Source organism: Pteronotus mesoamericanus, unplaced genomic scaffold, assembly GCF_021234165.1.
Source record: "Pteronotus mesoamericanus isolate MK-2021 breed Mesoamerican mustached bat unplaced genomic scaffold, CSHL_Meso_final scaffold_21, whole genome shotgun sequence".
NCBI classification, from domain to species: Eukaryota; Metazoa; Chordata; class Mammalia; order Chiroptera; family Mormoopidae; genus Pteronotus; species Pteronotus mesoamericanus.
Genome location: NW_026555310.1, coordinates 22,055,551 through 22,068,453, shown reverse-complemented (window position 1 = coordinate 22,068,453; position 12,903 = coordinate 22,055,551). Strand labels below are relative to the sequence as shown.

Genomic DNA, 12,903 nt, shown 5'->3' with positions numbered 1-12,903 from the left:
GAGGTTGCATGGAGGATATAACCTGTTGTTCAAGTTCACAGAGTTTTAGAGTCAGAAAAATGTGGGATCAATGATCAGTTCTGTCATTTACGTGGTTGGTGGCTTTGAACAATATACTTTACTATGTATATATCCTCAATAGCCTCAATATCCAAATTTGTAAAATCGAGACACAACTCTTGGAGTCCTATAGATTGAGTGAGGTGACTATGTAAAGATTTTAGCACAGGCCAATGACACTTAAAACATAATATTTTCTAAAATAGTTATAACTTTGTCACAACTTCTTTAGTAATTAATTTATTGTTTATTATTTTAAATTTTTCTTACTCTGAACTTGTTAGTACTTTCAGATCAATAGTAAATAACAAGCATGATTTTCTTTTTAGTGATTTTGAGAAAATGCTTCCAAAATATATAATTTATATAGTTATTGTTTTAAGGTAGTGTGCTTTTTCTATGTTTTTTAAATCACCGATGGATGATGACTTGCACATAATGTCTTTTTAGCATATATCAAAGTAGTCTTTTTCTTTTTCTTTAGACAATTTGATATGGTGAATTAAGTCGCTAGATTTTTTTTGAAGGTTGAAGGTATTGTTACATTTCTGAGATGAACTCCATTTGGTCATGGTGAATTATTATTTTCATATATTGCTGGATTGTTTTTGCCCATATTAATTTAGGATTTTTGCAAAAATATTTATAAGTGAGATTGGTCTGTATTATTCGTTCTGTGTTATCTCTGCATTATGAGTCTTTGTGAAAAGAATCGATGCATATTTTTTCCTCCATAAATTAGAATACTTTAAATAGAATATGGATTAGCTTACTCCTTGAAAATGAAATAATTTTGAAATCATCTGAGTCTGAAACTTTTTGGGAATAGATCTTGGCTCTTTGTCTTCTCTTCATTCTATTTTTCCCCTCTGGGATCCCTATTTCAGAACTTTTAATACTATCCTCTTTATTTTATTTCTAATAGAGGGTTCTTCATATTTCCTTAAAAAAAAAAGATTTTATTAATTTATTTTTAGAGAGGCAAAGGGAGGGAGAGAAAGAGAGGGAGAGAAACATCCATGTATAGTAGTTTCTTGCACTCCCCCACTGAGGGGACCTGGCCTGCAATGCAGGCATGTGCCCTGACTGGGAATAGAACCCGCAACACTTTGGTTCGCAGGCCAGCGCTCAATCCGCTGAGCCACACCAGCCAAATCGGTATTTTCTATCAGCTGTTCTGCATACATTCTAGGCATGTTTCCAATGAAAAGAATTCCCACATCATCTAAGCTTAATTGTTATTTAATCTGTCCATTGAATTTTTAATTTTAGTAACTTCTTTATTTTCTAGAAGTCCTACCTGATGATTTTAAATTAATTTGCTCTTTTTCCCACCTTTAAAAAAACCTGTGTATGCCCTGGCCAGTGTGGCTCAGTGGACTGAGTGCTGGCCTGTGAACTAAAGGGTCGCCTGTTCAATTCCCAGTCAGAGCATATGCCTGGGTTGTGGGCCAGGTCTCTACTAGGGGGCGTGTGAGAGGCAACCACACACTGAAGTTCTTCTCCCTCTCTTTCTCCTTCCCTTCCCCTCTCTCTCTAAAAATAAATAAATAAAATCTTAAAAAAAACCAAACCTGTGTATGTAATTACATAATTACCACACAAATCACAAGTCAAGATATCAAATACATCTCTCACCCTAGAATATTTCCTCCTGGCTCTTTCCAGACTGTAACTGCTCCTTACCAGAGCTAAATTTATTATGACTTATTTCATCATCAGTTTGTTTGCTTGTTACTGGTTTGCTTGTATGCATGGAATCATACAATGGGTACTCTTTAGTGTTTGCCTTCTTTCCCTCAACATAGTAAGTATTAGATTTGCTCTGTATCCCAGTAATAGTAGTTTATTGTGTGAATGAGTATCATTTTTACCGATCCTCCTATTGATGGGCATTTGGACTGTGCTTTTTTTCACTTTTTACTATTATGACTTAAGCTGCTATGAACATTTCCGTGCAACATTTTGTGGACAGAAGCACTCATTTCTCTTGGATACTCGCTCAGGGATGGAGCCGATGAGTTCCGGAGGAGGCAGGCACACGGCGTTAGTGGAGGCTGCAGTTTCCCGTGCTTGTCGGTGCCATGCTGGTGGTGCCACTGCACCGCTGGAGAGTTTCAACTTCATCAGCACTTGGCATTGTCAGTCTCTGTAGTTTTGGTCATTTTACTGGGTAGGTAGCTATTTTATTTGCATTCCTGATGAAGAATGATGTTGAGCATGCTTAGTAACAAATACATATTTTAAAATCTCTTTTATGTTATTATTTCTAGTTCTTGTGCTAATATTCTTATGTGTCTCTTGATTTTTCTCACGTGGTTTTAATTTGAATGCGAGTTCATCTAACTTATTTTCCTCCCCAGGAGATGTAGGTTGAACCCAAATAGACTACCTGATTTTGTATTTGCCCTTTCTAGAACCCCAGGTGTATCAATAGCCTGGAAACATTTTATATAATTTCTCAGCTTGAATATATAACTTCTCAATTGTAAAGTTGGAATCATATCAAAAATATTTTAGGAGGAAAAAAGCTCATTTTGTGACTTTATATAATACTATTAATATGTAGTATACGTAGTGAATTAAAATACCAATATCTTATTTCAGAATATGCTTTTTAATCATAAAATCCTTTCACCATCATTTAATTTGAGATTTACAAAAACTCAGTGAGGCCAGTAGGATTATTGTTATGATGTCTTTTGTTTCCCATTTATTAGTGAGGACATGGTAAAGTCAGACTAAGTAATATCTAAGGCCTTACATCCAATATGTGATAGAACCAAGGCTTGAACTTTGACCTAACTGCCGTCCAGTTCTTTTTTCAGTATATTCGATATAGACTCACATGTGTGGGTTATGTGCTGCTGAGTTGGCTCCCACACCTGGAAACGCTATGAATGAGTGATGTCCTCCATATCCTGTCTTCAACAGCAGCTCAGCTTCTGTAGACTCATGCCTATCCTTTCTTTTATGAAGTCCATCCATCTCATATTTGGTCTTCCTCTTTTCCTGATGCCTTCTGTTTTTTCCATCAACATTGTCTTTTCCAAAGAACCCTGCCTTCTCATGATGAGCCTAAAGTAGGATAGCTTCAGCTTCACTTTTGTCATTTTTGCTTCCAGCAACATTTCAGGTTTAATGTACTCTAGGATCCAGTGTTTGTTTTTCTGGCAGTCTAGAGTATCCGTAGAGCTCTCTTCCAACACCATATTTCAAATGAATTAATCTTTTTCCTGTCTTCTGAGAGTCACATAATTATCATTACACAAGGCCTGTCCAGAAAAAGTCCAACCATTGTTAATAAAATGAGAATGATTTGTGCAACATCAATGTAACCTGGCAGCCAAGGAGAGTGGACTGGAATGCGCATGCAGGAACAATGACAATTTCACTTTACTAGTCAATGGGGGTGGTAGACGCTGTTGAGTGAGCATGTATACTGTGTGGCTATTGCATTCGAAATGATGGAGCAAGTAGAGCAATGAATTCACATCAAATTTTGCATTAAGCTTGAACGTTCTTCTGCAGAAAATGTTTGGGTGATTCAGAAGGCCACAGGTATGGGCAACTGGTGATTGACAGCTTCATCAAGACAACGCACCTGCTCATGCATCTCATCTCCAGCAGTTTGGCAAAACATCAAATCACCTCAGTGACTCAGCCCTCCTACAGCCCAGTTTTGGAACCCTGCAACTTCTGGCTTTTCCCAAAATTGAAATCACCTTTGAAAGGGGAGAGATTTCAGACCATAGATAAGATTCAGGAAAATACGACAGGGTAGCTGATGGTGATTGGGAGAACTGTGTGGGATCCCAAGGTGCTACTTTGAAGGGGACCGAACTGTCATTGTCATAGGCACAGTTTCTTGTATCTTGTATCTTCTTCAGTAAATGTCTCTATATGGTGTAGTACATGGCTGGATACTTTCTGGACAGACCTCGTGTATCACATATTGTAGAAGTCATTTATTCCCAAGAGAAGTTACTTGACTCACTAACTTATCATTTAGTCTACTACAGCACATGGTTACGAGTGTTTGCATCTCAATTCCATTACAACTTGGGTGAGTTAGACTGAACATCAATGATAAAATAGGGGATAATAATGCTTACCTCATAGAATTCTGTCAAGATTAAATGGGATTATACTTCTAAGGCTCATATCATAATCTAGTCACTATATATCAGCTATTATTATCCTTTCATCACATTTTTAGAGATGGTTTCTGCAATGTGCATTCTACTGATATCTGAATTGATTTCACATTGCTCCTCTCTTCTGTTCCCTAGTGATTTTGTTTTTCTCATGTTATTGGCTATAAAATGGCACTAAATATTACAGAGATGATATGATATTTAAATCATAAATTATCATGTCATCTCTATGCTTTATTGGCACATGTAGATAAGCTTTATTAAAATATTTTTTAAGCCAAGAATTTGCCATGAAATATTAGCCTTGCTAAATTTTTCCTACATTTCTGGCCAAAAGCCTTGATGTCTTGTGTTTCCAATATAATATTTTGCTGCATTTAATATATGCTAGAAATTGTCAAGTGGGAACAAAGAAGAAAAACTCTTATTTTAAGGTGAAATCTTGTCACCCCCAATTATTTCCTTTCACTATCTTCTCTTTCCTGTTTGTCAAGGACATGGAAAATTCAGTGCCTGGGCAATGGCTTGGCACTTGTAAATGTCTGAGAGTGATAGGTCACTGGGAGAAATTGGTGCCTTTATCTAAAGTATGCATGTAATTGCTGTATGTGTTAGGGATCCTAAAATGGGTGGGAGTGTGCAATTCTAGGTGGGTGTTACTGTTTGTTTTGAATGGGAGGTTGTAAGAACATGTTTCACAGGCTGTGTGTTATACAGTCATTCCCACAGGGAAATAAAATGGGTTTAAAAAGTCAATATTTTGAAATAATTACATATGGCAGGAGATTTTGTTGTGTTTTCTTACATCCTTCTTTGGACTTTCCCTCTCTCTGAAGCAAAGGTAGCATGTGGGAACATGTGAAGAATGTCCAAGGGGTTTAGTCAACCAGCCCAATTTATTGCTCCTGTGATTAAAGAATGGTCTCCCTTCCTCTGATTTTTTCCCCATAAGGAAAATAAACAGTAGCCAGCCCAGTCTCATCACTCCCCTTCTGGAACTACTAGCTGTGATTTGGGTTCATATTCTTGTTTTCATGTCACTCTTCAGAATGTGTTAAATTTTCCTCAGAATAAGACAATACTTTCAATTGGTATACACTGTCTAGCCAAAGCCTTTAGGGCCAGAGGTCAACCCCTGACCGAAAGCGAAGTAACGCGAAGTTGTCCCTTCATGCGTAAGACAAAAAGATGAGCTGGACAAATTAGATTCCTTACTTGGTATTTTGAAATAGACAATCTGAGAAGAGGAGACAGTTAGTTGTGGGCCCAGACATTAGAAGATTTCACCTGAGATTGGAGTAGTTCATGAAGGTGCATGCAAGATGGGAAAGAAAAGGACAGAAGGATAGGATGGCACAGAGGACAAAAAAAAGCTGAGAAGTCTGCAACAGAGATGGGATTGAGGAAGAGGACTGTCCCCACAGGTCCCTGGACCCAGTTCAGTCTTCACTTTTCCTGAGACCTGATTATTCCGCTTTTTCTAGATTCCAGTGCAGAATGTGTACGTGTGTGTGTATTGCAGGCCTGCACATGTGTACTGATTGTTTGGAGGAGAGATCGTAACCCGTGGCAGAGGGTTAGCTGTACCCTGTGATGGATTCAAGCAGCTGAGGATTCTGTTTACGCCTATATTCAAAGGATTGATAAAACATTCGGGTATCTGAAAGGAAGAGATTAAGAATTTTTAAAAATTGCTCTTTACTTAACTAGTGTTGGAACAAAGCCCCAATTACTATGAGCCAAAGAGCAAAATACCTAGAAGAGCTGGACTAAATCCACTTGGCTCTAAAAGTATTAAAGGTCAACAGTCTTTCACTTAATAACAACTGATCTTCTGTATAATTAGTACATGCTGTAGCCCTTTCCAAGAGAAAAATGGGAATAAGTCAGCATTAAGCAGTGTTGCATTGTTGCTGTGTAGGAGCAAGTTTCTTATGCAGGGGGAAGATTAAGTGATAAAAATAATAGTCTGAACACAAAGCTCTGTCATTAAAATGTAGTGTATAATTGGAGGTAGACTCTGATGCTTGGTGGCACTAAGGTCACAGAAGGGCATTCTTTTCACAGACAATTAACTTAGCCAACTACGATCCCTTGATCTTTGTCAGTCTAGAAAGAGGGTGTTGGTAACCATCATGTGAATACCTAAGGGAAATTTGCTACTGCCCACATAAAAGGAAATAATTTAAATCCTACGTAGTAGATGTGTAGAATGAATATATCAATGATGATGACAATACCTGGAGAAAGAAATGTAAAGGTGGCAAGTGAACTAATCACCACAGATAATTTATTTTCTTTCTGTATTGCGAAATGCGAATGTGGAACCTACCTAAACCAGTTGCATTTATGTACTGTGAACATTTGGAAATATAAATTCAAATTCAGTGGAATAATGTGCAAATGACTCAATTGCTAATTCAAATGAGGGGGCGGAAAGCTTTTCATCTTTGTGTAAATGTTTCCCCTAGATCACATCATTTCTGATTAAACCACAAAACAAAATAGCGTTCAGAGTCCCTATTGATATCTTCTCAGCTAAGGTTCAGTTCATTTACTATGTTCCCTTTATAATGGAACCAAGGCAGTTTTTTCCAATGACACTGAGGCTTGTTTTAGCAATTCCAGGTAAGGTGACGATAGGAAAGATAAGAAGTCTGCGAACTTTACTTTCAGTATTTTATGGCTCCATGTCATGCATAATAAAGAGAAACCAGGGTGGTGACTTAGGTAGATCAGTGACTTCTAAACTTGGCTACCTATGAAACTCACCTGGAGGCACTTGCTAGAAATATAGACACTGCCCTTTCACTTTGAGACAGGTGACTCATATTCATGCTTGAGAAAACCTGTTGTAAATGATGTGTAGCTACCAAAGAAAAAATTAAATCTAAGTGACAGGGTACATCCTCTTGGCTACTCTTTGTTATGCTACAAGGCTAAGACTAGAAGATGACATTTAACTTTGGATAATGGGTCAAAAAAGGAATTATCATAGTTCTATAAATCACAGAACTCCAGAGAATGCAGTACAAAATAAGTGAAAAAGATAGGTTGGAAGATAGCCATAGAATTGATCAAGAAACCTTGGGTAAAAGTCCAGACATCCAGCGATTTAATTACAGATGTCATAAAATTTATTGATATAGCTCTACTTAATGGAGACCTCCATGAAGCCTATAGATAATTAATGAAGTACGTGACTGATTGAGGCAAATGTGAAATAAAACTGCTGTTAATTTATTTCTATTGATCAGCCCTGGTTGATAACCAATGGTGTTATAAGTGAGAGAATAATCACCCTCTCTAATCAAGCAAACAAAAGAGTAATTTATTATATAACATAAAGTCAATGTATTCTCACAGTAGGATAAACACAACACAGGAAGTGCGGAGAATAACCCATAGTTCTAGGCACATGACTAGTTGTGAAAATAATCAATGGATCAATCAACTATCTCTATTGGAGATTATTGTGCGCTAGGCACTTGTATCACATGCTAAAGGCACAAAGACAAATGTTATATGGTCCCAGATCTCAAGTATGAGGTACTTATTAGGGTCTTCTGGTATCTAATCTAAACCTAAATTGAGTTTTAAAAGGGTCATGAGTAGTAGCATAATAGTAGAGTGCATAAAATTTTTTAAGAGAATCCTTCTCTCTCAGTGATATCAGGAACCTTGTTATTTTCATATAAAGCTTTATGCATTTATTGTTTTTACTAAATATTATGGATTTACAATTCATTTGGCTAATTAAATATAAAATTTGTGAATGTAAAATTTGATTTGATTAAGTCTGGTCTTTTATAGATACATACCTATTCAGTAAAAGGTTAATTCAAGATGAGTTATTTCAGTATTCCATCATCATACATAGGACATAGTAAGTGATTAAATAATTTAAAAAATCATCCCTGACTTTATTCAGTCAGTTTAGTTTTGTAAACAAACAATTACTCAATTTAGATGATTAAAAGTTATAAGGGAACCAGCAACTACTAGGGTGAAAGAATGATAAACATGATTCTCAGTTTAGTGTAATTAGATATGCTTCTGCTGACATTGTTTGTACAGCAGTAGAATTCACAGATATTATGAGGGATTATTTCTATGGCTAAATCCCCATTTCTCTGTGAGAATGAGTTATAATTTGGTAACAAGCACCATCTAAATTCAGCCTTACGAAACAGTGCATGCCAGAAACACTGTGAGAAGATTGCTGGAAATTTTATAAAGTATTTTCAAGATCAAATGAAGTTACTGATTCTGTTCTGCTTACATTTCTGGAAACAATAAGAGGATTTTTCTCCAAAAGAAGTTTCGTATACACCAATAAACAGTTGACACTTTAAGGTAAATAATGTAGGACACTTGTGTCCATCCTTGTGGGACTTATTTTAGGTAAACATTAGGCCTCTATATTCAGGTGAATGCCCAGTCATATATTCTGAATAGACAAGTATTACAGATTTTCCAAAAGTAGATACACAGTGCAATAAACTGAACACAAGATCTAAAGGAAGGGAGCATAAATTCTCTTTTTCCATTGATCATAATTCTTCAGAATTTTACAACACATGCACATCCACATATAAAAATCAGTGATATACTAAATGGGCACAAAAATGCAAAAAAAAAAAAATCTTTGGGCACTATTGTAACAGTGAAGGTAACTTTTAGTATTTTTGAATGTATTAATTTACATTTAAGGAAACATAACATCAATATCCCATCAGTTTTTGATGCAGTCTTAACATACACATTAAAATAAGAAAATATTTTTGCTACACTTTTTACATGCACATTAAATTCGAGCAGGAGCATGTGTGACACGATTGGGCATCAATGTCTAAATGAAGTACATTATGTACTTCGAAGCGTGTGTGTGTGTATGTGTGTGTGTGTGTGTGTGTGTGTATGCACATATGCTGTGCAAGGAAGGCCTATGTTCCTGAATTTTGAATTACGTGAAATTTAAGGGCTCAGGATCAAAACCACATCTAATTGTGAATTAAACCATACAAAGCTTTAGCTGGCCTGCTACTGAAGGACTGGACCTAATTACTCCGAACTGTTGTCTGGAAAAGGCACATTATGCCCGATATCTTAATAACTCTCTCTTTGCTAGACAGAGAAAAATGGAACCTTGAGTATAACTTTCTAAATATGCAAATTCTTTTCATAATCTTCCTGGTTAAGATTTTGGCTTTACAGAGCTATTATAAAGGTGATAAATTCTTGGTAACAGGAAACTATTTAGATAAAAAAAAAAGAGACTGCTAAAGGAAACACCAATATTACTAATATTAATTAATACAGAAAATATTCTCACGCAGTAGATAATAAATTTGAAGATTTCATTTTCTAATATTAGAAAACTTGTCCTTTTATTCTTTTCCAGTAACATCTAGAGACATTAACAAAAATGAAAATATATTCTTAAAAAAAAGAGTAAAATAATACTGAATACTCATTTTAATTTCTATGCCTGAGAGATATTTATCAGACTTAAAATTATGAGAAAACATAGCTGTTGATTTAATATTTAAAGAAGCTTATATGTTTTAATACACCTTAAAGATAAAATGGTTTAATTATTAGGAAAACATCAGTAATGAATATATTAGCCAGTTATACCTTGGAAAACAAAACACAAATTAGGAAGAAGAAAAGTCAACATAGGAAATACAATATTCGTTGGTAAAGTCACATTGCTACTAATTACAAAGTTCTACAACATAGCAAGTAAGTTCTATAAAAATGTATAAAAGTTTAAGATAGCACTGTGCAGAGGTCAAGCTGATGACCCATTGAGTAGGTTATGACTGCGTTATTTTTAATATGTGTACCATTTTAAGACATCCTTTCACATATCTGCACGAACAAAAGAAGCAAATACGCCATCTTCCTGAGCCAAGAGGCTTTCTGGAGTGTCATATTCTAAAATATTTCCTCGCTTCATCACAATAACTAGGTCTGCCGTCAGAATAGTGTGAACCCGATGCTGTGAGTGAAAAGAACACATGTATTTGTTACAAATTTTAGTGCACAAGTCAAAGCAATGGATATGCATATTTCACCAATTATTCAGGGACATTTATTTACCTAGGGGTGAATTTTTAAAATACTGGACAGTATGGCTGGATCCTGTATGGGCTATATTAAATCGATTGTAGCTAGTATAACAAGTTCATCATTTTCATGGAAGTGTAAGTAGGCTAATGAATGCTTTGCCAAATAATTAAATAAAAAGAGCCAGCATGAACCAGTTGGGTTATAACCTAGTCTAGACCAAAATCATCTCTTGTGCAGAGTTAACCAATTCTGTGGGTTAACACACAATTTGAAAAACCCTGGAAGATGGTTAATTCTAGGAAGACAATATAGGGAAGTCCATTTTGGCATGCGGTATTAGAATGGATTATTCAGGATTTCAGACATGTATCTCTTAGTCTTTAGAGATCCTTGTCACACACTCGTTCTCTCTATAAACACGGCACCCTTTGGAGAGAAGCTTTGGCATTAGTAATTAATAATAATAAAACCTACCACTTATTGAGCATATACAACATATTAAGTGCTCTACACACATATATGTTAATCATCAGAAAATTCCTCAAATGTAAATGTTACCTCTCTTCACTTTATAAGAAGACGCTTGGAGTTTATAGAGATAAAGCAAAATCAGGAGATCACATAGACAGTTAGCATCAGAACCAGCATCAACATCAGGCTTAAATTTAAAGGGTGAGATATTTCCAACCCGCCACCACACTGTTTCATATGGAGCATCCGGTAATTTAGAAGACTGTTCACCTGCCACTGTTAGCATCATGGTAAAGAATGCAGGCTCTGAAGTAAGAGTAGGCTCATATTTTTGTTTCACCACCTGTTAGCTGCACAGTCTTGAGCGACAAACTTGATTTTTGTATGTCTCAAGTTTCCTATCTGTAAAATGACGGTAATAATAGTACCTGCCTCACAGAGTGGTGGTGAGGATCAAATGAGATAACCCATGTAAAAAAAAAATCGGCAGCACCTTGCCTGACATATCCAAGCAGATACTAAATGTCAGCTACTTTTATTTTTTATTTTTAGAATGTATAAGGGGGAAATCTGTGCAGTAGGCCTTTTCACTGTTCTTGCTAAGGTAAGTGCTGTACAAGAGAAATACAATGTGGGCTACAAATGTGAGGCATATGTAATTTTAAATTTCTTACAAGCCAAATTTTAAAAGCAAAAACAAATAGGTAAAATCCATGTTAATAGTATATTTAACCCACTATATTAAAAATGTTATTTCAACATGTAACCAATATCAAAATTATTAGTGAGGTCTTTTATATTCTTCTGTTAGTACTAAGTCTTTCAAATCCAGTGACTATTTCACACTTACAACACTTCAATTTGGACTACCCATATTTCACGTGCTCAATAGCCCTATGTGTCTACATACTACCACATGGGATGGGACCACACAGGTCAAAACAGCAGCATGCTGATGGGAGTGCTAACCCGAGATAGACTGTCTATTTAGCTGATATGCGGGTTTCCAAAGTGCCTTCTCCTAACAACCCAAAGTCCAACTTAAAGGCGTCCAGGGGCAAAGGCCTGTCTTCTGCCCTGGGCCACCTTGATGGGACAGTGTCACTGTTCATGCTTTCAGAAAAGCAAGCAGTCATAGCTGGGACTCACAACTAGAGGAGAAAAGAAACACTTATATGGAATGTGATAAAGAAGACAGCTTAGGACATCCATCACTATTTTCAACATCCAGAGACAAACCTATTATTCACTGAATATTGGTTGCTAATGATATATATTTAGGGAATATTACTAGTCGGAAGATAATGTTTATTTATCTTTGAGAAAGGACCAGAGCCATTTGCATACCTACACATTTAGAAAAAAAAACACTTAAACTGAATATACTATTTAATACATGCTGTGCATTTTCCCTCCAAACAAATTAGTTCTTCTGTAACAATATCACAGATACTGAGAAAAGAATTTGGCTTCTAAATCCATAAATAGAATATTATAAACATTGCCTTGATATTCTAAAATAATGTTTACTTTACAAAATGAAAACACTGAAAAACTTGGCCAATGGAAATAAATATAGCTGGTTTTTACTCCATTAACCCAAATTATTTTTTGCTTGACAAAGTGTGGTGTCAATTGCAATAGCGTTGATGAAATTTTCAAAATGCTCCACAGAAGTTAATTAAGAGTAAAGAACAAGTCACTTTTATAAATAATTCCATATACTATTTTGGTGCATGAGGGTTTCTTTTTAGAGGCCAGAGAAAATTATCTTCAGTTATTCCATAATTTTCATTAGCAAGTGATAAAATTAACAGGACAACTTTTAACAGGGAAGAAAAAATAGTAACTTCTAATAGAGCTGAGGGTCATTCTACAAGGGGTCCCCCACAAGCTGGTGTGCTGTCTCCTATGAATCTTTTAGGAGGAGTTGGTCCCACAATAATTTGCTCTTCCCCAAGGATTTCTGTGTGTCCAGTGGGGAGAGCTCTAGATACTCTGGTAGGCACTTTCACCCTAGTGGTCTTGAAATATAAAATGGGTGAAAGAGATATAGATATAGATATAAATATCTAAAGATATTTTTATATGTATACACACACATAAAAAAAGTGTTCAGTGAATGTAGCAGGATAGA

The 12,903-nt window shown here is 35.8% G+C and overlaps 1 protein-coding gene across 7 annotated transcripts in view; it reads right to left on the bottom strand.

The window, feature by feature from the left end:
- Positions 1 to 8,870: 8,870 nt before the first annotated feature.
- Positions 8,871 to 12,903, bottom strand: part of ABCC9 (ATP binding cassette subfamily C member 9) — a 118,730-nt gene continuing 114,697 nt past the window's right edge. For 6 of the 7 annotated variants that reach the window (XM_054591347.1, XM_054591346.1, XM_054591344.1 and 3 more), the window contains one exon: positions 10,161 to 10,224. Coding sequence is in view for 1 of the 7 variants with exons in the window: in XM_054591342.1 (XP_054447317.1) it covers positions 10,087 to 10,224 (138 nt within the window). In the remaining 6 variants the exon portion in view is untranslated. Of the gene's footprint in view, positions 10,225 to 12,903 lie in introns of all 7 variants that reach the window. The other variant, XM_054591342.1, reaches the window with a different exon arrangement.